Genomic DNA, 23,828 nt, shown 5'->3' with positions numbered 1-23,828 from the left:
TACAAAAGTATCCGACTCCAAACACGGCAAAGAAGCTCTCTTCTTTTCTAGGACTTTGTTCATATTATAGGTCCTTTATAAAAGATTTTGCAGCTATCGCTGAGCCATTGTTAAAATTAAAAAGGAAAAAGGCAAGATTCTCGTGGACGGCCGAAGCCAATAGTGCTTTCGAAAAATTAAAACAAGCATTAACGCAAGCCCCTGTGTTGAAATTTCCTGAAAAGGATGAGAATTTAGAAATTTCAGCGAATGCTTCGGATTATGTGGTAGGAGCGGTACTTTCGCAAAATCAGCAGCCCGTGGCATTTTTTAGCCGAACTTTAAATCAAACACAAAGAAACTATTCCGCGACCGAGAGAGAGGCACTTGCAGTTCTGTTAGCAGTGCAAAAATTCCGAGTCTATTTTGGAAAGGCGCCGATAACAGTGTACTCTGATCATGCGGCGGTAACTAGATTGTACTCAGGGAAAAATTTTATCCCCAAGGTTAATAAGATGGGCACTCAAGCTACAAGAATATAATCTGGTAATCAAGCATACACCCGGAAAGGAAAATATCGTAGCAGATGCCCTATCAAGCATACACCCGGAAAGGAAAATATCGTAGCAGATGCCCTATCAAGCATACACCCGGAAAGGAAAATATCGTAGCAGATGCCCTATCAAGAGTTAAAATAGATGAACAAGGTAATACCGTAAAGGTGGCAATGCTCACAGCATGTACAATAAATTCCCGAGAAACTGTAATAACCGAACTGGGTAAGGATCCTGAGTTTGGAAGCATTTATGAGTATTTGAAGGACCCTGAAAATTTTAGCCACCAAGATATTGTGGCGATAAGAAATAGGGCGGCCCATTACGAACTAATAGATGGTCTATTATTCTATACAAAAACTACGAATTCCAACAACGAATTTCGACCTGTTATCCCAGCTAGTCTTAGATTAAATATCCTGCAGGAGCTCCATGACAGCCCTTTAGCTTCTCATGCTGGTATTCGAAAAACTATCCAACGCGTACGCGAGGCAGTCTACTTTCCTGAACTGCAAAAGTTAACAAGGGCGTATGTCCAGTCCTGTCCAACATGTCAAGTAGTTAATTATATTGATTTCCACCCGGCCAGGTTTCTAAATAGTATTAAATCCGAATTTCCAAATGAAATAATTGGCATCGATTTATTGGGCCCTTTCCCAAAAAGTCAGTTGAATAAAAGTCGCTATCTCCTTGTTATGGTTGATCATTTTAGTAAATGGGCCGAAATTGTTCCCTTAAAACGAGCCTCCGCGAAATTAGTTACTGATTCTATGTAAAATAAATATATTTTAAAATACGGGGCGCCCCTAAAAGTTATATCGGATAATGGTCCTCAATTTGTAAGTAATATATTTGAAGACATGTGCCAAAAACTGGGCATACGTCATTTTAAAATGGTCCCGTATCGGCCGCAATCAAATATAGCGGAACGGGTCAATAGAAATATAGTGAAAATTATCCGTAGTTATGTTAAAAATTTTCATAAAAGCTGGGATAACTATGTCAATGAATTTGCTTTCGCCCTTAGGACCGCAAAACATGATACAACGGGCAAAACTCCTGCTGAGTTATTTCTAGGCAGAAAGATTATAACGCCGTTAGATAAATTATTTTATGTGCAACAAAGAGCCCCAGAATTTAAAATGGGTGATATAGAAAAACTAATTAAGGAAGCAAAGAAGAATACTGAAGTAGCCCAGAGAAAACAAAAATTATATTACGACTTGAAACGACGGGGAGTAACTTATAAAGTAGGGGATGAAGTTTTAAAAATTAAGCATTCACTTTCTTCAGCACCAGAAGATAAGACTGCCAAATTTTTTCCACGATTTGAAGGACCATATGTTATAGAAAAAATAACTCACGCTGTAGTAGTGTTAAAAGCCAGAAATGTGAAACCTGCTCCGCAAATATTGATCAAATCAAACCCTACTTTGATCGTAATAAAATGCAAATATTTTCAGATCTTTTGCAGGATCCGGCACGGCAGACACCGCAGGCACAAGCTCCAGAGGTGGAAAAACGACAAGTACAAGGGCAAGCCATTAAGAGGCAGGAGCAAGTGAAAAGAAAATTTCCCCGCGGAAAAATTGAAGGTAGCAATAAAAAGAAGCCGTTCCACCGTCCAGAAAAGAGAGTTCACGAACACCCCCAGAATGAAGAAGGGAGAAGGACGACGTATGTGAAGAGAACCAGGAGAAATGACGGCAACTATAACCTGGCTCTAAAACGGAAGATCTACTCATCCGACAGGACTCTCCACAGCAAATGTCGCCGAACTGCGGAAGGCCCATCAGCGGCGAAGGAAAAGTTACAAGGAAAATTTAAACGGCCAGCAACGAGGTCCAAGCAGGAACACGAAACAGGTTTCCCGGTTCCGCCAAGACCAGCTGCCATCAAACGGCCAAGACCACAAGCAGAGGAGAAAAAGAAGGTATTCAAGGGTGACCGAACTGGTGAAAAAAAGAAGCTTCCAGAGGAAGGCACTGAAGGGCGAGCCCGTACAAGAAGGAGGATAAATCAAACAACTATCTGCAATACCTTTAAGGACTGGGCCCAGAAAAGGATGTCCGAATATCACAAAGATAAGTAAAATTTTATGTTACTTTGCAAACATTAAGTTAATCTTTCATTCTTACTGCAAGTGGCAGATTTCAAGAAGTTTTACCTCATGCGAGGTCTACCTTTATCGCCAAAAGGGCGAGAAATGAGTTGTTACCGATTTTGGTATTATGTTTTTCAATTACTCGCGCGTAAAACTAAAGTTGATGTATAATAGCGTTGTGTAAAGACTTAAATATTGTAAAACGTTATTGTATAAATTTTATTTAAAACATTCTAGCAGGAAAGAAGTTTAGTCTGAAAGACTTTTTGAAATGTATTATTTCAACGTAGAAAGAATTGGCACTTGCTTTGAAAAGAATAGAAGTTAACAATGTACTAATGTATGTTTTCAAATGTGTAAAATTAACGGCATGTTGATATGTTCTTATATACAATGTGAACTGTTATTTTAAATGTTAAGAAATACCGTGATATGGTAAAAGTGAATGTTAAAACTTTTTTTTTATTCGTGTGACTGTAAAAAGACTAAATCATGGTGAATATGTGTTAAAGGTTGAATGATGTAGTTAGGCTCTCTGACGCTACACTTCAGAGTTAGACACTTTCAGAGTAGTACCTCAGGGTTTAGAGTTGAAATTAGGGTGTGTTACGAGGTCTTGTTATGTTGAATTTTAACACGTTAGTGTTTTGATTGTAGGAGGAAGTGTGGAACACGTAGACAGAAACACATTCGTGTTTGGTGTTCTTTTACAACACATGTCAGAGAGCACGTGGAGAGATAATTAAAATAGTCATGAATGAAATAAGAATGTTAAGAGAAGTATAATTATACATGTTACTTACCATTTCATTGTGTAACATTTCATTAAACTAGTTTTCCTTCCAGATCTCTGGAAGGAACCAGATTTGAATAAGAGCTCCTGTTTGGATGCAGTACAGATGAAAAAAAACTGTGTATCCTGGGAGCTGCTATTGTAAAAACAAATTTCTTTCTTTTAAATTTCTAGTTTCTAGCGAAGTATGTTTGTAAAAGATTGGCCTCGCGTTAGATTCTAGAGCTAAAAGTTTTCAACAAGGTCGTTTTGGACCTCAGTTTCAAACTAATTAACTCTGGCGGGAAGTATGTAAGGATCTTAAGTTTTACTAACGCTTATTTTATTTTAAATCTTTACTATCACTTCTTATTTTCTACTTCCGGCCAGAATTATAAGCGTTAGGGTTTTTATGCAAAGTTTGTCTGGCGAACGCCAAGTATTTAAGTTGTGGCTTTTTGCCAAGCGAGAGAGAGGAAGCAGTAAGTCGAAGCAGGCCGCTTACCTTAGAAGTTACGCAGTTGCTTGTTGCCTTCCAGGCCAGAGGTTTTAATCCTCTTGATAAATTTAAATAAATCTTAATAAATTGTAGTGTAAAATAATCTTGATAAATTGTAGTGTTCACAGTTCTCTGTACTACATACGCTTCCTGTTAATATAAGGCCAATCTTCCACGTTTATTATTTTAAAGTTAAATTAGAGTTTAGTTCTATTTTTTATATTTTTACGTTAGACCCCGAGTAGCGGGTCTGTGTATTCCGAAGTACGGAAGCCTTTGTAAATAGAGAAAAATAAAGGGTTTTGTATACCCTTCTTGTGTATCCTGTCTACTTGCCACAATTAGTGAACATAGCTTTAGTAAGCTTTCTGTTCCGAGTCAGTCCTTGCATGTTCCCGAAGAAGGTAAGAAGGAACATTGACCCTGATAAAATATATGCAATGTATATAATTTTTCACATCAATAAAATTTTTTTAAGTATTATTTACTTTGTGTCTTTTATAATTTTTTTTAATTCTTGTACTGGTCTTAACACTCTTAATAGTGTAAGTTAGGCCTATAAGCTTACAGTTAGCTAGTTAACAAGTATAATTTCCAGTTAGACCTATAAACGTAGTAACATATGTGTCATCTTTGGTTTCCCTAGGTATTAGCTAAAAGAAAGAAGCTGTTTTTAAGATTGAAATAAAAATCATTATTTAAATAAAATTGTGAGTGTTGACTGTAATTAAAAATTGGGAAATATGCTCTAATTCTGTGAGCTGTGTGTTCACTAAATTCTTTATTGGATTCTTTTCAAAGAATATGTACTACAGAATAATTTCTTAATGCTAGAGTAAAGCTGCTAATACTAACTGCATACTGATGAATCTCGTGATAAATGTTTAGCAGATACGATAAGTGAATGTAAATAAAAGAGCAGAAAGAAAATGTGTACATATTTTTATGCACATCTCATATAAAAGTTCTTCATTCCTTAAAATTATTGCAGTTTTAGATGAAGATTATTTACAAACGAAAGACAAACAAAGAACTCTATACATCCTTGTGCAAAACTGCTAGCAACATTTTGCAATATCTCGTTTACCACAAGCAACGCTCATTCTTCTGCCACTGCTCTTGCTCCAATTTAAGACCAACACGCGTCTTTCTCTAAATATCGAGATCTTTAGGTGTTCGAAACTGGATTTCTTTGAATTAATTCGGAAGCTAAACCTTAGCTTTTAGTTTCAATGCTGTAGAAGGATTTTTCTGGCTTTGTGTGTTTCGTGTCGTTCTCTGTTTGTTTGATCCAAGGCTGCAGTTCTGCCGAAGCAAACATGGCAAAAAATGCCCCACAGACTGTATATACTCCCGCTGTGATGTAGAAAACACTGCTCCAGTTAGCTCTTGTTGCCTGAAAAAAGTTTTTAATGTTAATTTTTGAATTAGTGTCATCAATATTTTAATGAAATTAATTTATATTAAATACCTCTAAGTGGTAAAACCGTATATATGCGTTTAAAACCATTAATCATCACCATTTGAAACACACAGACATGTACCTCGAAATGTGGCCAGACAGTTAAAGTAGCAAGTATATTGAAAGTTAAAAAGTCAAGGAAATTTGGATGGTCAGTTTGGTATTATAATAAAAACAATAGCTCTTATACCTCGAAAATAATTTATATTAAAACCCTCTAAGAGGCCCAACCATATTATATACGTTCAAAATCATTAATCCTCATCATTTTTAAGCATACAGACATGTATCTCGAAATGTGGCCAGGCAGTTAAAGTTAAGTAATGTGGCCAGGCAGTTAAAGTAGCATATATAAGTATTATTATAATAAAAAAATAACTCTCATACCTCATGATCTTTTCAGTTTGCAAAATGTTCAGGACCCAACCCTTGGTCTCTTGGAGAATTAAACGCTAACAGTTGATTTTAAACGGGAACAGAAACAAATATTAAAATTGCAGTCTGATCTACGTAATAACACTCGAAACAGACTTTTATCTAAAAGCGAGAGAAAAATTAGACTTATTGTTCTGCTTAACTAGAAGATTAGACCTCTGGGTTATGTTAGATAGTTTCATTTCTTGTGCCTTCTCGAGTCACCCCCTTTTTTTCCTAACTCCTTCTCGGCCCGGACTAAACACTAGCATGCGCCCTCGTGGTATATTCATCATTGAGCCGAACACGTCGCGTGCTCACAGCGATATTTCGGCATAATTTGCATTGATTGATTGATACCAGAATTACAACATTGTTTTATAATTTTTTTTATTCTTGTACTGGTGGTGATAACTGGTTTTAACACTCTTAATAGTGTATGTTAGGCCTATAAGCTTACAGTTAGCTAGTTAACAAGTATAATTTCTAGTTAGACTTATAAACTTACTAACATATGTGTCATCTTTGGTTTCCCTAGGTATTAGCTAAAAGAAAGAAGCTGTTTTTAAGATTGAAATAAAAATCATTATTTAAATAAAATTGTGAATGTTATTAAAAATTGGGAAATATGCTCTAATTCTGTGAGCTGTGTGTTCACTAAATTCTTTATTCGATTCTTTTCAAAGAATATGTACTACATGCTATATAGTACTATAGTGCTAACTATGCAGCTCCGCCCCAATTTTGAAGGAGAAGGTCTGAAGGTCTCTCACCTCTCTTTCCCTACCATCAACTATTCGACAGAGCCATTTATTTAGAGCCCCCCATGCCGCACAGACACTATACATTTACAAACATCCATGCCTTCTCCGGGATTAGAACCCGGATCCTTCGGTACAGCAGTCAGGGTTGCTAACCAATATTCCGGTTGGGCGGCTGGTCTTCTTCTTCATGGTTCGAAGACATCACCTTAAAGGGGCTCTTTGCAGGATGAAATGAGCGGGACACAACCCATACCAAAATCTGTGTGTAATTTGTACTATATATTACCAGGAGATAATATATAGTTCAAATATATAGTTATAGTATATATAGATTCTTCAGATGAATATAAAATTGCTGTTTATGTTCCGTTTGTTCAAAAATATAATATTATGAGAATTATATTACTTGTTTTGAATTAATAAAAGTAGCTTTATACAAACGATGGCCAAACGTTGTTGTTTGATGATGTATATTTTTAGAGATAATTTAATTTCCATCTAATAGAAAAATTTACCTGTCTTTAAAAATATTCGTCTTTCAACATTAATGTTTTTAAAGCTAGCGAGTTAAAATAATTTTTTTTTTTTTTTTTTTTTTACAATCCAGAAGTTTAAGTTCGCATCTAAAATTTGTCACTAAGAAAGAAAACGCTGTACTTCCGTAACCTTTTGATAAAATTGGCACACCTTTGAAATTCAAATATTAAAGACTTGGAGAAATACTTTTGTTACTTTGTTTCCGGTCATAAATCGAAGAAGTTCCATGCTTACTTAAATCACTTCAAATTATTCCACCATGCTTTACTTTAGAAATTGTGCGTAAAATTATTTCCATGGAACTCAGCAGCATTCCTTACGCATTTTGATTTGCATATTACAGGAAACGTTATATGATCATCATTCTTTTAATAATGAGCTGCCGTTTTGTTTTTTCAACATACAAAACTGTATTGTTGAGCTTCGAGCTTTCGCTGTTGAATTTTTTTTGTCCCATCGTATGTAATTTTAAGAATAATGTTTCTAAAACATTTTGTAGAAAAACATTGAGCAAAAGTTCTTCCACAGACTTTGAAGAGACGCACTGAAACTGAAACAGTGTACTGTGTTACCTCTGTATCAGTAGTCAGTAGAATAAGTGATGATATGTTATGGTCAGTCATCTCACAGAGCGACTCTGAGAAGAATATACGTTATGCAGAGATGATGTCATTTACAGTCTGCTGCTTTAAAACAGGCAATTCTTTTCTCTCTTCCTCATTCGATATGTTATCATCATCGCACAGTTTTTATTTCCCCCAATTCTGAGACTGCAGTTAAAAGTCAGCTTTCATTCGTGTATTTTTCACTAAAATAAACGTGATGATAATGTTGTCGTGTCTATGACAAAGTGCAATTTTATAGCTCCGAAACTGTCAAAGACAGCTTTTGCAACCTCGGCAGCTCTATCAGTATAAAGTAGGTCCACTGGGTCTTCAATGCCGATGTCACACAGTCTGGCCTGGATTGTTGGGCAGCTGAAGATGTGATGGCCAGACAGTGGGATGTCATCTGGGCAATGAGGACAAATGTTGGTGTAACTAAGCTGTCCGTCTGCAGAAATCCTCATCCCTTTTAAGTGACTTGTCCTAAGTCTGGTTATGATAGTCGATATGGCTTTGTCACAGTTCAATTACAAAATAAACGTGCTAAATCGAAATGAAGGAAACAGTTAGGGGACTCTACCATCTGCCACAGGGTCGTCACCATGATTACGAGACAAGTGGGACACAAGAGAGTGATTCTGAAGTGCGTATTCTTAAATAATAGGCTATGGTAGGAGTGATATTCGAACACTGGCATAAATGGCATTTTTGTAAGTATTTGATGTAAATGAAAAATTATCTTTCGCATATGATATAATTTTGTTTACATATTATGAACGCTGCGGCATCTTATATATTCCCCTACAAGATAGTAGCAAAATTCCTTGTAAGTAGTTAAATAAATGCTATCTTAATTTTGTACATAATATTCAAATGTACTCGTAAATTACCCCGCTGGCAGTGAAGTAGCCGACAACCGCTGGTCCTATAATTCCAGATAGGTTTGAGATTGCGTTAGTAATTCCAAATGTTGTACCTGTAATAAAAACAGAGGAAGTAAATCTTTCGTTCTAATTATCTACTACTTACTTAAAATAATTTTTAAATAAAATTATGAACTTTTTTTTCAACTCTAAGAAATTTTTTTTTATGGCGAGCACTAACCATTTTAGGCTTTGGCTTCTACTAGGCGCAGAACTGGTGGTTATCTTATTATAGATGCATCTAAGAGGCGGTCATTGTTACCTCTTATGAAGGGCAGACAATTTACATCCATGCGTTCTCCGGGATCCGAACCCGGGTCCTACCATATGGCAATTAGATTCACTAATCACTTCCCCGTCTGGGCAGCAAATCATTTACTTTAATTTTTATATGAGGGTTCTTCAGAGATAAATGCAGTTATTAGTGTTAGAAATTTCATTTTAATCGAGAAAAGTGTGGTAAAGGAACAAAAGTTAAAAAACGTTTTTTGTCTAAAAAAGAACAGTGACCGAATCAGCTGAGAATACAACCAAAAAGTTATTTGAAAAATGATTCGGGTAATTCTCCTATTATAGGCACTTTTATAGGTCAAATATGTATTTATTTAAACGCAAGCAAAGAAAGTTTATTTTTTTCGTTTAATTTGTTTTATTTCTGTAACATTATACAGTTTTAAAAACTGTTTTTATTTTTATAAATTTTTAATTAAATTTAAAGGCATTCCTCCCATATGACTCTCCAAAGTTGTTACTTGAACATCAAACAAATAGTCGGACATCTCAGTCAGCTGGATTTGATTTTCGGCGAGAGAAGACTGATATCTTAAAGAATTTTACTCATAGGAAGTGTGTTTGTCTACATTGTGAAATTCAAAATTCATTTTCTTTGACAAATTTGAATTCTTAAATTATTGCATTTTATATGCCTAATCACGCTGTTCAATTCTACTTCGACTAAAATGGAAAAATACAATATTTTTTATTTATGCCACATCTAAAACTAAATATGTAAATTTATCTTTTCCCCACGTGAAAAAAACTGAAGTGAAAAGAATGATTACATTAATCTGCGAGCTATTGTTATTATTAGCCCAAAGGAGCGTTAGCCCATGAGGGCCATTTGTCTCGAAATGGCATTTTACGTCGAATCACTACGGCTGCATCGCTTTTCAAATTGTTACCACCAAATATTATCTACCTGTATTTTATTTAAGGAAATTAAATAATGATGAATCTGCATGAATGTATGTATGTTTCTTGTATTGTGAAAAAACAACGATACCTAGAGTCATCAAATTTTTAATAACGTAGTCCTCCACCCGAATTTGGAAATTGGAATTTGTTTTATTATCTAGTTCATATTTTTTAAACTTTAACTAGAGATATGCCGTTTTTAAATATTTTTAGCCTAAAGGGGCGTTATACTAAATGCTCTCGAAACGTATATGTATGTGTAAATGAAAAAAATTCCCCTTGGGCGTAATATAAAATCTGAAAGCTTTCAAACTTTGTTAAAATTATTATTATGAGCGTTATGCTGCTAGATATTACAAAATCATCTACATAATATAGATTCATTCATATAAACTCATTTAATAACATCTTAAGACAGCATGTACGTGTGTTGTCTCCCTGTGTTACTTAAATAAAACAGAATTAAAACACATAATGAAATTTAAAAAAAGATTAATTTTACTTATCCTAGAGAATAGATGATGCTGATAATTGCAATACCATATACCTTGAGTTCTGGATTATTGGTACATCAAACTAAATTCCTTTTCTTTTTGAGAAAAAAACGGCAATAATTTTTTTTACAATTAGCCTTTTTTTAATTGTATCTTAGCATTTTTGAAAATTAACTATTTAATGAAATAAAATTGAAATTAATGATAAAATATGTTATTTTATAATTTTTTATATTTTTAAGAGAAGGCCTTCGATTCCTTCGGTTCGCTTCCGTTAAAAATGATTCCTACTGAAAAATATCTAATTTATAGACAATTTTTATAAAATAGATTTCATTTTAAATTCTGAAAAGTAATCTTACACTAAAGATTTTACACTGATTCTGTTGCTGAAAAAGAAGAGTATTAATTACTGAATGCATATTACAGAATATAATCTTCGGGTTAGGCTGTTTTTTATAATTTTACTGTTCTTTTTAATTCATCACATTTTAATAACAGAAAAAAATATTGGATAGTATTTAAATTAAAGACAGCAATGATAATATCGCCTTCGTCTTACTAAATCAGTTAATATACACACTTTTTTGAATGCCTTCGGATTCGAGTTTTAACATCTGGCATCTTTATTAGTAGAGAATTTTATGGAGCTTCTTTCAGCACTCGTCGTAGAATAGTTTTGAAACTATAAAAAGTAACTTTATATGTGGACCCGCAGAGTAATGAAAAGCGTTTCTTACTTTCACGTGCAAATTTCAGGAAGAAGTCAGAAAGTAAATCTGCTGATTTAGCAAACTATATTTTAGATCGAAATTAAATACATACATACGGAAAGTTTCTCATAAAGGTTTCCATCATATATTGTCTAGAAAACAACAATTACCCATTTTACGGTGATTTGTTTCATGCCGAATTAAACAACAACATTTATTAACTTTGTAAACGCACAGAGAAAAATATATAATTAAGGATACCTCAACAAAGTTTGCATGTAAAATTACGAGATGCTTTATATTTAACTGATCAAAGCATTTTTCTAAACAAGGTTTTTGCTGTTTGCGGACGGATCATGTTAAGAAGATAAATTTAACGTTTTCAAAACCTTTCTAAAAATTTCATATTTCGTTCAAAGGGGGTGTTTTTCTTTAAACATACGTACACGTTTTGAGAGTATTTGGGCTAAAGATATTTAAAAACAGCATATCTTTGATAGACATTCTCGCGCGCTGAAAATAAAAGTGTTTTATTCCGTACAGCGTGCTGCAAATGCTCGCTTTGAAATCGTTGAGTTTTTTTTTTACCAAAAATTCGCTAAAGTTTTACAAATTATGAAATAAATAATAAAATAAATTCGAAATTCAGGCTTCTAGGTGTCCATATTCGGGTGGAAGACTGCATTATGGAAAATTTGACGGCTCTAGTTACCGCTGTTTTTTTCACAGTGTGAGAAACGTACATACATTCATGCAGATTCTTCATTATTTAATTTCTTTAAATAAAATCAGAGCGATAATATTTCCTGACAACAATTTGAAAAGTGAACCGACGCAAAATGCTGTTTTGAAACTAATAGCCTCTTTGGGATAACGGACCTTTAAGCTAAAATATAGTTTACATAAAATACCCTACTTTCAATAGAGAAACTTTGTAAGTGCATGCCTAGAATTTATAATTATAGGAGTAATTGTTTTTCAAACGTATGCATAAAAAAATCGCTGTTCCATTAGAAGATTTCAAAACTTGCATAAAACTAATTTTTATAGCGTTCTTGAACCACCAAAGGGGTCTCTAGCCTTATTATTAGTTATTGGGTACATGTATTTAAATTTTATTACTCTGTATAATTAACCAACATACTGACATTAAAAGAATATTATTTAAAACATTTTCAAAAATATTCAACAACATGAATTAAGATTTAAATAGTCTTGAGTCTTACCGGCAAGATCAGGATTCATATCCACATGCGTTACATTGAATCCCGAGTATATACCACCGTTGAGAGCCATAGCGAGAGTAAACAGACCTATAATCAATTCTGGATTACAACCCGATACTGTGACGCCCAGCAAACAAGCTGCCGGTCCAAATAAACCTGAAAAAAAGTAAGAAGAACTTATAGTCATTATATGTTGGAGCAAAGATAGTCAAATTTTCAGTTTAACTTTCATTTAAACTTATTTGTGAATAAATGGGCAATTATTTTTCATTTAACTCAGAGCGTCCGTAACAATAACAACTGAAATATAATTGGTTGCAATAAACAAACATGTTTATTGATACTTGCAGATTTTAGTTAGTATGCGCATACTTTTAAAATTAATAAAAAACCTCTCATATTCAAGATGATAGTAAGCCAGATAAAATAATAATTCCTTGTAGAGTCATTTGTTTATTTTGAAGCAGGAGAAGTGAAAAATATGCAGTGCCCTCGCAGGGACTCAAACCCTGGACCTCTCGAATGCGAGTCAAATGTGCTTTCAGTTACACCCCGCAGGCATGCGGAAAGGAGGGAGAAAATACATAATATACTCCCCCTTTTAAAGGACGACTGGAGACGAGGGGATCCAATCGCCAAATCCTGGTGGTAACAAACTATTGTTCACCACCCTTAAATCAGGAGCCACTTGTAGATTCAATATGCTTTTTTGAAACAAGAGACATGATGAATATGCAGTGCCTTCGCTAGGACTCCGACCCTGGACCTCTCTAATGCGCATCGAGTGTGCTTCCAGTTACACCACTAAGGCAAGCGGAAAGGAGAGGGAAATACCTTATAACCTCACTAAAATGAAAACATTCCTCCATTTTTAATATTAAGAAACCTTTTTGCCGCCATAACCATTAGTTAAATATATTTTTTTTCTCGTAGTGATATTCTGAATTAGAATTTTCCATTTGTTAATTCACATCAAATATCTTACTAAGAATTTGAAATTTACGATAATCATTTTATTTATTACAAAGTTTGCACTCGTATATTCACTAAAAAAACATTTAAATAATATTTTTCTAGACATTGGAGAGCATTTTGATATTGGAGATGGAACAAAATACGAAATACAAAAACTTAAACTTTGGCAGGAGAGACATTATATTGAAAAACATTCCAAGTCACATCTTGAAGATCAATATTCTACATAATATATTTATCTTCCGCCACTAATTCTCTTCTGCTTGGCTTATTGCCAGGCTAAATGCTAAAACAAGCATACTGAGAGTTGAAAAAGGGGTTTCAGTAAGGTAACACAATGTGACATCAGTCATTATTTTCTAAAATGTTAATCAAGTGACATCGTGATTTGAGCCCCAGTTTAATTTTTCTTTGGAGCATCTGTTGGCCATAATGGGATCTAGCTTGTGATCTATGATTTCGAAATAATAATACAGGATTGTGGTCGTACTACACAATTTGTGAATATTTATCAATCCAGAACAGTATTAGCAACTCTTTGACACTATGTTCCGACGTGTAACTCACTACTGAGGCCTCCAGGAGGGACGACCTGTTACTGAATTCATATTCCATTATTACCTACTTTTCCGCATATTACAAGAAACAAGTGTTGGCCGTATTTGTAACTAGTCGTTGATTTGCATACCTTCTGGAAAACTTTTTGGTTCATATATACAGAATACAAGACTAACAGCCACAGAATAAACTTTTTGGTTCATATATACAGAATACAAGACTAACAGCCACAGAATAAACTTTTTGGTTCATATATACAGAATACAAGACTAACAGCCACAGAATAAACTTTTTGGTTCATATATACAGAATACAAGACTAACAGCCACAGAATAAACTTTTTGGTTCATATATACAGAATACAAGACTAACAGCCACAGAATAAACTTTTTGGTTCATATATACAGAATACAAGACTAACAGCCACAGAATAAACTTTTTGGTTCATATATACAGAATACAAGACTAACAGCCACAGAATAAACTTTTTGGTTCATATATACAGAATACAAGACTAACAGCCACAGAATAAACTTTTTGGTTCATATATACAGAATACAAGACTAACAGCCACAGAATAAACTTTTTGGTTCATATATACAGAATACAAGACTAACAGCCACAGAATAAACTTTTTGGTTCATATATACAGAATACAAGACTAACAGCCACAGAATAAACTTTTTGGTTCATATATACAGAATACAAGACTAACAGCCACAGAATAAACTTTTTGGTTCATATATACAGAATACAAGACTAACAGCCACAGAATAAACTTTTTGGTTCATATATACAGAATACAAGACTAACAGCCACAGAATAAACTTTTTGGTTCATATATACAGAATACAAGACTAACAGCCACAGAATAAACTTTTTGGTTCATATATACAGAATACAAGACTAACAGCCACAGAATAAACTTTTTGGTTCATATATACAGAATACAAGACTAACAGCCACAGAATAAACTTTTTGGTTCATATATACAGAATACAAGACTAACAGCCACAGAATAAACTTTTTGGTTCATATATACAGAATACAAGACTAACAGCCACAGAATAAACTTTTTGGTTCATATATACAGAATACAAGACTAACAGCCACAGAATAAACTTTTTGGTTCATATATACAGAATACAAGACTAACAGCCACAGAATAAACTTTTTGGTTCATATATACAGAATACAAGACTAACAGCCACAGAATAAACTTTTTGGTTCATATATACAGAATACAAGACTAACAGCCACAGAATAAACTTTTTGGTTCATATATACAGAATACAAGACTAACAGCCACAGAATAAACTTTTTGGTTCATATATACAGAATACAAGACTAACAGCCACAGAATAAACTTTTTGGTTCATATATACAGAATACAAGACTAACAGCCACAGAATAAACTTTTTGGTTCATATATACAGAATACAAGACTAACAGCCACAGAATAAACTTTTTGGTTCATATATACAGAATACAAGACTAACAGCCACAGAATAAACTTTTTGGTTCATATATACAGAATACAAGACTAACAGCCACAGAATAAACTTTTTGGTTCATATATACAGAATACAAGACTAACAGCCACAGAATAAACTTTTTGGTTCATATATACAGAATACAAGACTAACAGCCACAGAATAAACTTTTTGGTTCATATATACAGAATACAAGACTAACAGCCACAGAATAAACTTTTTGGTTCATATATACAGAATACAAGACTAACAGCCACAGAATAAACTTTTTGGTTCATATATACAGAATACAAGACTAACAGCCACAGAATAAACTTTTTGGTTCATATATACAGAATACAAGACTAACAGCCACAGAATAAACTTTTTGGTTCATATATACAGAATACAAGACTAACAGCCACAGAATAAACTTTTTGGTTCATATATACAGAATACAAGACTAACAGCCACAGAATAAACTTTTTGGTTCATATATACAGAATACAAGACTAACAGCCACAGAATAAACTTTTTGGTTCATATATACAGAATACAAGACTAACAGCCACAGAATAAACTTTTTGGTTCATATATACAGAATACAAGACTAACAGCCACAGAATAAACTTTTAAAATGAAATAATTCATTGCTCCGAACTACGGATGTTAAAGTCTCTGTGTTTTGAAAAGAAAATGCGAATCGTGTGTGTGTATGATTATGGCAAAGCCTCGAGGGCTATCTGCCTAAGGGGAGGAATGCCTTCGTGGAGGACTTTCTAAGGGAAACTGGCTCGTATACACGTTACACATGGGGAAAACCACGAAAACGCCCATGCAGCCAGCCCGTTCGCGGGATTCGAACCTCGGACCGAACTACCAGTGTTCAGCGACTTTACTGCTCGGCCGCTGGTGGGCGAAAATGCGAATCAAATAAAATCAAATGCAGTTCTGAGTTCTAGTTCTAAAACAAAATCCTACAAAACCAGTTTTTAATGTATCATAAGTATTTTTAATGTATCACAACCAGTTTTTTAACTTCACCAAATAATTTGGGAATAAACTAGTGTTGTGTACAACATTTAGATGCGTATTTTCATGTTCAAGTATAGCAATTTAATTCATTTTATAATGTAAAATATTTTATAGAATTGTGGTTTCTGAAAATATACCCATTATGAAACGTAAATACGTTCATTCAAAACAGCGAGATTTCTGTTCTCGCTTCCATAGCAAAATTATAATATGCAATAAATATATTATGATTTTTAATTTTGTTTAAAAACTTAATGCATTAAAAAAGTAATATGTCAGTTAACCTTGAATGTGTTGTCGAGCAGAAATTTCCTGTGATGGATGATGCTCGCTCGTAGTAAAATAGTAAAATAAGTACCAACAACAATTCAATTTTGCCAGTTATTATATCTCAAACTGGCCTGCATTTCAAGCATGCGTGACGTTATATATTCTTAAGAATTATTTTATTAGAAACACACGTCACCAACGAGCTTATGTTGAATTATTTAAAAGTATCTTTCGTTTTTAATATAAGTACTTTGCCCCTGCATTATTTTTGATTAATACACGCTAGGAGACCATACTGCATAGATTATAAATTATGTAATATAGGACTATACTTGCTCATGGTTGTATGGCAATCTACGTGGGATGTTCTCAAAGTTCTAGGAATTTAGGCATACTTTTTTTTTGTTAATTTTCATCAATATTACCATGCAATTCATCAGTCAAACAACTGAATTAGACTGAACAATATTGCACGAGATACCTGCATAGATATATCAAGACTTGTCTCAGGCTGATAGCGTCGCCTATAAGTTCCAGGACTTGAATTAATTGTAGAATTTTTAGAACTTTGGAAATACTATACGTATAAAACAATAACAATCTTATAAAAATTATGAACTTAGTATAAAATACGTTCTAATAATTACCTATAGAGTTAAAAATCTTCCGAATAGTGGTTATACTTAGTTTTCCAGAATGTCTAAGTCTGTCTGCACAGAAAGAAAATATCCAGGCGCTGATTGCTTCTACGATGTAGGGCAAAGCTGACAATAATCCATTCTGTTAAATGCAACAGAAACCATGTTAAAATTATCAATAATTTTCCACTGAAATTGTATCTTCTAATCAATGTATTTTAATATTAAAACAAAGCGATAACAAGAAAACAAATATGTTATTATCTTCTGTTTCATTAATCTCACATATTTTATTGTTATTTACTATATCGTTTACATTTACAAGTTTACATTTGTGTAAAAAGTGATATTACAAAATTTTAAAATGATTTACACCAAAACAAAATTTACGTAAGAACCGTAACACTACTTTGGGGAAAGAAAAATCTTAGGTATGAAATTATGTGTAGTAACGTTTAAGAATGTGAAAATTATCACCTGATTAATGCTTCTATAAACATAAGCATATAAATTAAATCGTTTACTCGGATTTAGTATAGCAGAAAGAACACCTAAAAGAAATATGAGTCTCCTTTGCAATTGATATTTCAGTAAATAAAAGATTACTGCTAAAGTTCCTACAGCTATAAAATTGTGCACAAAAAAAAAAAAAAAAAAAAAAATCTGAAATGTTTCAGATTTTAAATTACGTCCAAAGGGGTATTTTTTTAACGTTTTGAGTGTTACTTTATTTATTAAATATCATGTTCTTTGCACTTAAACCATAAAATTCAGTTCAAGAGCAATATCGCAAAATAATGTTAAATTAAGCATATCTTTAGAATTTCCGATACACACAGTCTCGCGAGCTGGAGATAAAAGTATTTTTTTTCTATATAACGTTGCCATTTCTCGCTTTTAAAGCATTGAGTTTGTAAATCAAAAATTCGTTAAAGTTTTACAAAATATAAAATCTATAATAAAACAAATTCCAAATTTGGGATTTCAGATGCCCATATTCGCAGTAGGATTTCGTCATTCAAAATTCGATGGCTCTATGTACCATTGTTTTATCACAATGCGAGAAATAGACAATCATTTATGCAGATTTTTCATTATTTAATTTCTTCAAATATAATGCAGGACTCTAACATTTTGTGGCAACAGTTTGAAAAGTGAACCGACGTTTATGAGTCCGACGCAAAATCGCAAAACGAAAACAATAGTCCTTCAGGGACAAAGCCCCTTTGGACTAAAAATCTGAAATGTTTCAGATTTTAAATTACGTCCAAAGGGGCGTTTTTAACATTTTGTGTGTTACCTTTCTTTATTAAATATCATGTTCCTCGCACTTAAACCATAAGATCCAGTGCAACAGCAATATCGCAAAATAGTTTTAAAACGAGCATATCTTTAGAATTTCCGATACAGAGACTCACGCGCTGGAGATAAAAATGTTTTTTCTGCACAACGTTGCCATTGCTCGCTTTGAAATCCTTGAGTTTGTTAATCAAAAATTCGTCAAAGTTTTAAAAAATAGGAAATCGATCATAAAACAAATTTCAAATTTCAAATTTGGTCTTCCACATGCTCATATTCGTTGGAGGATTACGTTATTCAAAATTCGATGACTCTATGTACCGTTGTTTTATCACAATACGAGAAATATACATACATTTATGCAGATTTTTCATTATTTAATTTCTTCAAATATAATGCAGGACTCTAACATTTTGTGGCAACAGTTTAAAAAGTGAACCGACATTTATGAGTCCGACGCAAAATGCCAAAACGAAACTAATAGTCCTTCGGGATTCAAATCCCTTTGGACTAAAAAAAAAAAAAAAAAAAAAAAAAGGGGATTCTTTTTCGATGATTTATTAACTCCTAAGTAGTCCTAAAAAAAAAGGCTAAAAAGTTCCTCCTAAGTAGTCCTAAAAATTATTTCGAAAGCTTTTCCTTCTATCAGTTTAGATATGTTTCTGAATGGTGGAAGGAGCAAGTGAGAATTTTTGAGTTTTCTAACTGTGATAGTGAAAATACTTCAGAATTACAGAGCTCTTTACGCATTTTAAAGGCTCAGATTTTCCCTAAGCAAATTAGAATAAAATGATTACAAATTTCTCAGTGTTGATCTCATTTTTTTAAATTAAATTTATTGAAAAAATTGATTCTTCAGAGATAATAATCGCAGACATGTTTCACTGTTATCACAGATTATATTTCATTGTTGGTTGGAAAGAGCTGGATCTTGGAAGGTTCATAGTCTTCACGTCTCTCTCTCTGTATGTACACTCCTCGCCATTAAAATTGCAACATTAAGAAGGAATGATCTGACGAACGTCAAAATCATATGAAAGGAAGAATTTGGGATATGCAAATGATTAGTATTTCGGCGCAGTTAGACGACGCAGGAGGGAGAAACGACATCTGAAGAACTGCATAAAAGAAAAGTTGTGTAGTGGATTTCTCATTCGGAAAGTGTTTTATAAGGTAGTTTGCTAAGAATATCGTGTTATGCCGCGAATAAGAAAAGGAAATGCTTACCTGCAAGTTTCGAAATTCGATAGATGCAGGATTATTGCCTATCGAAAGTGTAGATTATCGTTCCTTTATATCACCGGTCGCAGTGGTCGACATCCAACCACTGTTATGCGAAAATGGAATCGATGTATTACTGAGGGTCATACTGAACGGCAGGCAGGGTCTCAACGCCCTTCCATGACTAACGCCAGAGAGGACAGATATATTGTTAGGGCAGTCCTGCAAATCCGTATGACCACATCACGAACCATTAGTCAGGAAATGGGCATGTTTGCAGCATGCCTAGTATCAGCTCGTAAGGTGCGTCGACGTTTGCAGCAGCGTGGACTATCAACAGGGTGACTATTACTTGGGCTTCCTTTGACAATGCAGCATAGAGAGAGACGGCACCAAACGACAAAGCTGAGTAAAGGAGTGACACAATGTCGCCTTTTCAAACGAGTCCGCGTTCTACGTGCAGTATTCTGATGGCCGTATACGTGTCTGCAGTGTCCGAGGAGACCGCACGTCGCCTACCTGCATTCGATATCGACATAGGGACCCTGCATCTGATGTGATAATTTGGGCAGCCAATGGGTACACGGCATGCACGTCTCTAGTTTCGGATCGATGGTAGTTTGAACGCATTGGGTATATTTCTGACATTTTACTTCTAGTGGTTGTGCCCTATCTTCGAGCCCCACAAACTCCATATCCCAACAAGATAAAGCAAGATAACGTGTTTCACTTCGTGTTCTGACTTTCCTCGATACACAGGGTATTCGACTACTGCCCTGGCCTGCACGGTCTCCAGATCTGTCACCCACTGAAAATATCTTGTCGTGAGTTGCTGACAGACTGGCTCGCCACCCCTCTCCAGCTAATATGGTTGATGAAGTGTGGCATAGAGTTGACGCAGCGTGGAAAGGAGTTACCCATTCCTGTCATCCAAGCCCAGTTTGACTCCATGCCTATTGAGGTAAGGGCCGTTTTAGCTGCCAGGGGTGGCAGCTGTTTCTACTAATTTCGCACCCCTGTAAACCTCCAAAATGCTACAAATTTAATCATTTTGTCCTCATGCCGTACTGTTTTGCGTGCAATAAATATATTTTTTGTATTTGCTTTCTTTCACGGTGTTGCGATTTTAATGGCCAGCAGTGTATAATACAACGTATTATGTGATTTACTAAAAGCTACCTGACTTTGCTATCAGTAACAGTTTTGTGTTTTAGCCTGAATCCAAACATTACATATCGATCATGCTTCTCATAAATAGTAGTCAATATTGGCAGAAAAATATTTATAATTTTTCTTTTGAGGTTTACCAGTTCAAAATTCGTTACAGATTTTCTTAACGTTCCTTACCGTAATTGCTTTTATTTTAGTTTAACCGTAAGCTTAATCATTAAAAAAAAACTTATTGTTATAGGAAACTGTGAATCCTTGTTCATGGATGGAACCTTGTCCATACCCTTCACTCATATCCCTACTAAATCTCCTGAAGTATCACCCATAGAGGTTTTCGCTTTTGGACTTTTAAAAAGCGAATTGTCCAAACGTCGACCAACGACCCTCCTTGGACTTCCGCCGTTCAGGAGGAATGGGATAAAATACATCTCCCGACACTACAAAAGGCTCTATTATTTTTGAAATTACAGCGCAGAAAGATAGCGAAGGATAACGCTTATGAAACAGAACACATATAATAAAACGTATAAAAGTTTAAAACAAAAAATTTTAGGTAAAATATTTCTGTAAATACAAGGTAAATCGTCTAAAAATGTGCGAGCATCTTCGGTATGCAATACACAAATATTCAGAATTTATCTACAATAAATATGATTTCATAGTGTAAAGAGTAAAATTTGAATACAGTTTCACACACATATTCATTGATTCACTTATCCATGGTTCAGAGCAGCAGAAAGGGAAAAAAAATCTTAAGTTCCGAAACACAACAGAAGCGACAACAGTTCATAACATAGCTGAAATATAGCGGTTCATAATGTGTGCAATATTGCCTAAGCACGCAACTGCATGATCTTTTGAAGCCGACGTAATTAGGTATGGGTACGAAAGTGTTAACTTCAGAACCTTGTGTACATTCTGGAGGTACAAAAAATCCTTCAAATTCTGAATTTACGAAACATATTGATAGATATAAAAGTGATAGCAGAAAATCTCGACTATCAGTGGCAAGAGAATGTTCAATTTATCTCTTCTTTTAAAATTTATTTTAATTCTTGCTTTATTGTCTTCTCGCAGTTCCCTTCTAAGTTCTATTTACTTTAATAAGGATTCCTAAAAGAAAAACTAGTGATGCCATAAGTTCTTTACAACTTCTAGCGGAATATTAGCGTTAAGAAAATAAAAAAATGCTTATTTTTTAATTGTTTGAATCAATATATTGTTACGAATTTTGTATATATGTATAAAATTTTAATGAAATTTTACGTGAAATCTTAAGATTTTTTGTATAATGGTACAAGAAATGCTTGAAAGAGATGAAGTTCTACCGGAAAATAAGATTGTAGGGGCAAGTCTATTTAACATTGAGATAAATGGCTATCTCGCAAAATTGGCGAGATATCGCCAAGCTGGGCATGTTATCGGCGACTCATTTTGTCTCCAAATTGGATGAGAATTCGACAAAAGTCACCAAATATAACTTGGGGCCATTTGATGAAATGTTTGTTCGGTCCCTGTATAACGTAACTGGTAGAGTAATTGAATAACTTTAATTGATTCCTATATGCCTTCCTGTAGTTTTGAGAAATGGAACATACTCGAAATTTCTCGTCAGCTGAGGGAAGACTGTATAAAACAAGAGAGAGCGCCAGTTTTCCAGTTCAGAGTGGACTTGGGAGTATTGAGATCTTTGCACAAGCTTCGCTGTTTAGATGCGCTTTGCATTCAATTGTGTTTAACATTCTGAGTAATTTGAAGTATGACTGTATGTTCTTTGTGATACTATGAAGAGCTGTACGAGTATTTTTTTGTGAAAAGTTCCAGAACTCTAAAGTGTTTCTTTGGTAAAAATAAATTTTCTATCATCGGTTCTCTGTGCATTCAAATCTATTAAGAACGCCTACGCATGCAAAAATATTACGTCGTAAAATATAAGAACTGCAGCTCTTCATTTTCTACTTATCTTATCTTAAATCCTTGGCCTTGAGGATTAAATTAAAATATCACATTGCTTTACTTGCATCGGTGTGAGAGAGACTCTACTTTTCAGTGAACAGTATATTTTAAATTACTTTATTTAGTAATACAGCACATGATATATTGTTGTACAGAAAATACTATTTATTACATCATTTAATGCTAGTAATGTTTTATGTTATGACTTTCAATTAAATGTAATCATAATTATGTAAGTTTTACAAATATCTTGCTATTATCCGCGGATATACATATCTGTGGTAAGATATGGGAACTTATTACCCACATACGCACACATTACTACTGTTTTCCAAAAAACCATTTTAAATTTCAGTAGATAACTACTGAAATTAGTAATAAATTAAAAATTTAATTACCACTATTTAATTTTCTGGAAATATATGTATATAAATTTGAATTCAAAACGAGAAAAAAAATCTCACCGATTTAATATTGAAATGCAGAATGGAGCTCAGGTAAGTTGGCAGTTCCGTGAGAAGAATTAAAAAACCAAAATTGTGCCCAATATGGGCAATAATCACAGACCACATAGGAAGCGAAGTAAAGAGAGTAAGCCAGGGTACTTTTGGTTTCTAGAATGGAAAAAGGAAGTATTTGACTGGTTGCATTATTATACGTATCTATGCATATTGTAGCACTAAATCTCTGTATATTATTATCATTCTATCAAACTAAAACCTTGCAATAACATCTTTCTTATTCAAACAACTGTTCGATGACGAATGTAGATGTATAGCTAATACTTAACTCTTTAAGTCAGAATACAGTTCAAATTATCAGTATTTGTTATATACCTTAAGTACAGAAGCTAAGCAGTTTATTTTACACTTCTAAATTTATGTTCATCATTTAAAAATATACAATAATGGCTTATCATTGCTAAGAAAATATCTAAGCAGAATATCTAAGCTAAGATCTTAATTTGAGAATGTTAGTTGTTTAGATTTGGAGA

At 33.8% G+C, this 23,828-nt stretch overlaps 1 protein-coding gene across 4 annotated transcripts in view; it reads right to left on the bottom strand.

The window, feature by feature from the left end:
* Window positions 1–4,833: 4,833 nt before the first annotated feature.
* LOC118195734 (sialin-like) overlaps window positions 4,834–23,828 on the bottom strand; it is a 158,878-nt gene continuing 139,883 nt past the window's right edge. For 3 of the 4 annotated variants that reach the window (XM_085820059.1, XM_035367086.2, XM_035367153.2), the window contains exons 6-10: window positions 23,299–23,448; window positions 17,198–17,330; window positions 12,241–12,396; window positions 8,581–8,666; window positions 4,834–5,304 (exon numbers count right to left, since the gene is read on the bottom strand). In XM_085820059.1, coding sequence (XP_085676185.1) covers window positions 5,125–5,304; window positions 8,581–8,666; window positions 12,241–12,396; window positions 17,198–17,330; window positions 23,299–23,448 — 705 coding nt within the window. In that variant the 3' untranslated portion in view covers window positions 4,834–5,124. The remainder of the gene's footprint in view (window positions 5,305–8,580; window positions 8,667–12,240; window positions 12,397–17,197; window positions 17,331–23,298; window positions 23,449–23,828) is intronic. The other variant, XM_035367218.2, reaches the window with a different exon arrangement.

The sequence above is a fragment of the Stegodyphus dumicola genome, chromosome 7 (assembly GCF_044657685.1).
Source record: "Stegodyphus dumicola isolate Sdum_Otavi_A_Nest chromosome 7, ASM4465768v1".
NCBI lineage: Eukaryota > Metazoa > Arthropoda > Arachnida > Araneae > Eresidae > Stegodyphus > Stegodyphus dumicola.
Note: the sequence above shows the minus strand (reverse complement) of the source record. Positions and strands in the feature narration are given on the sequence as shown.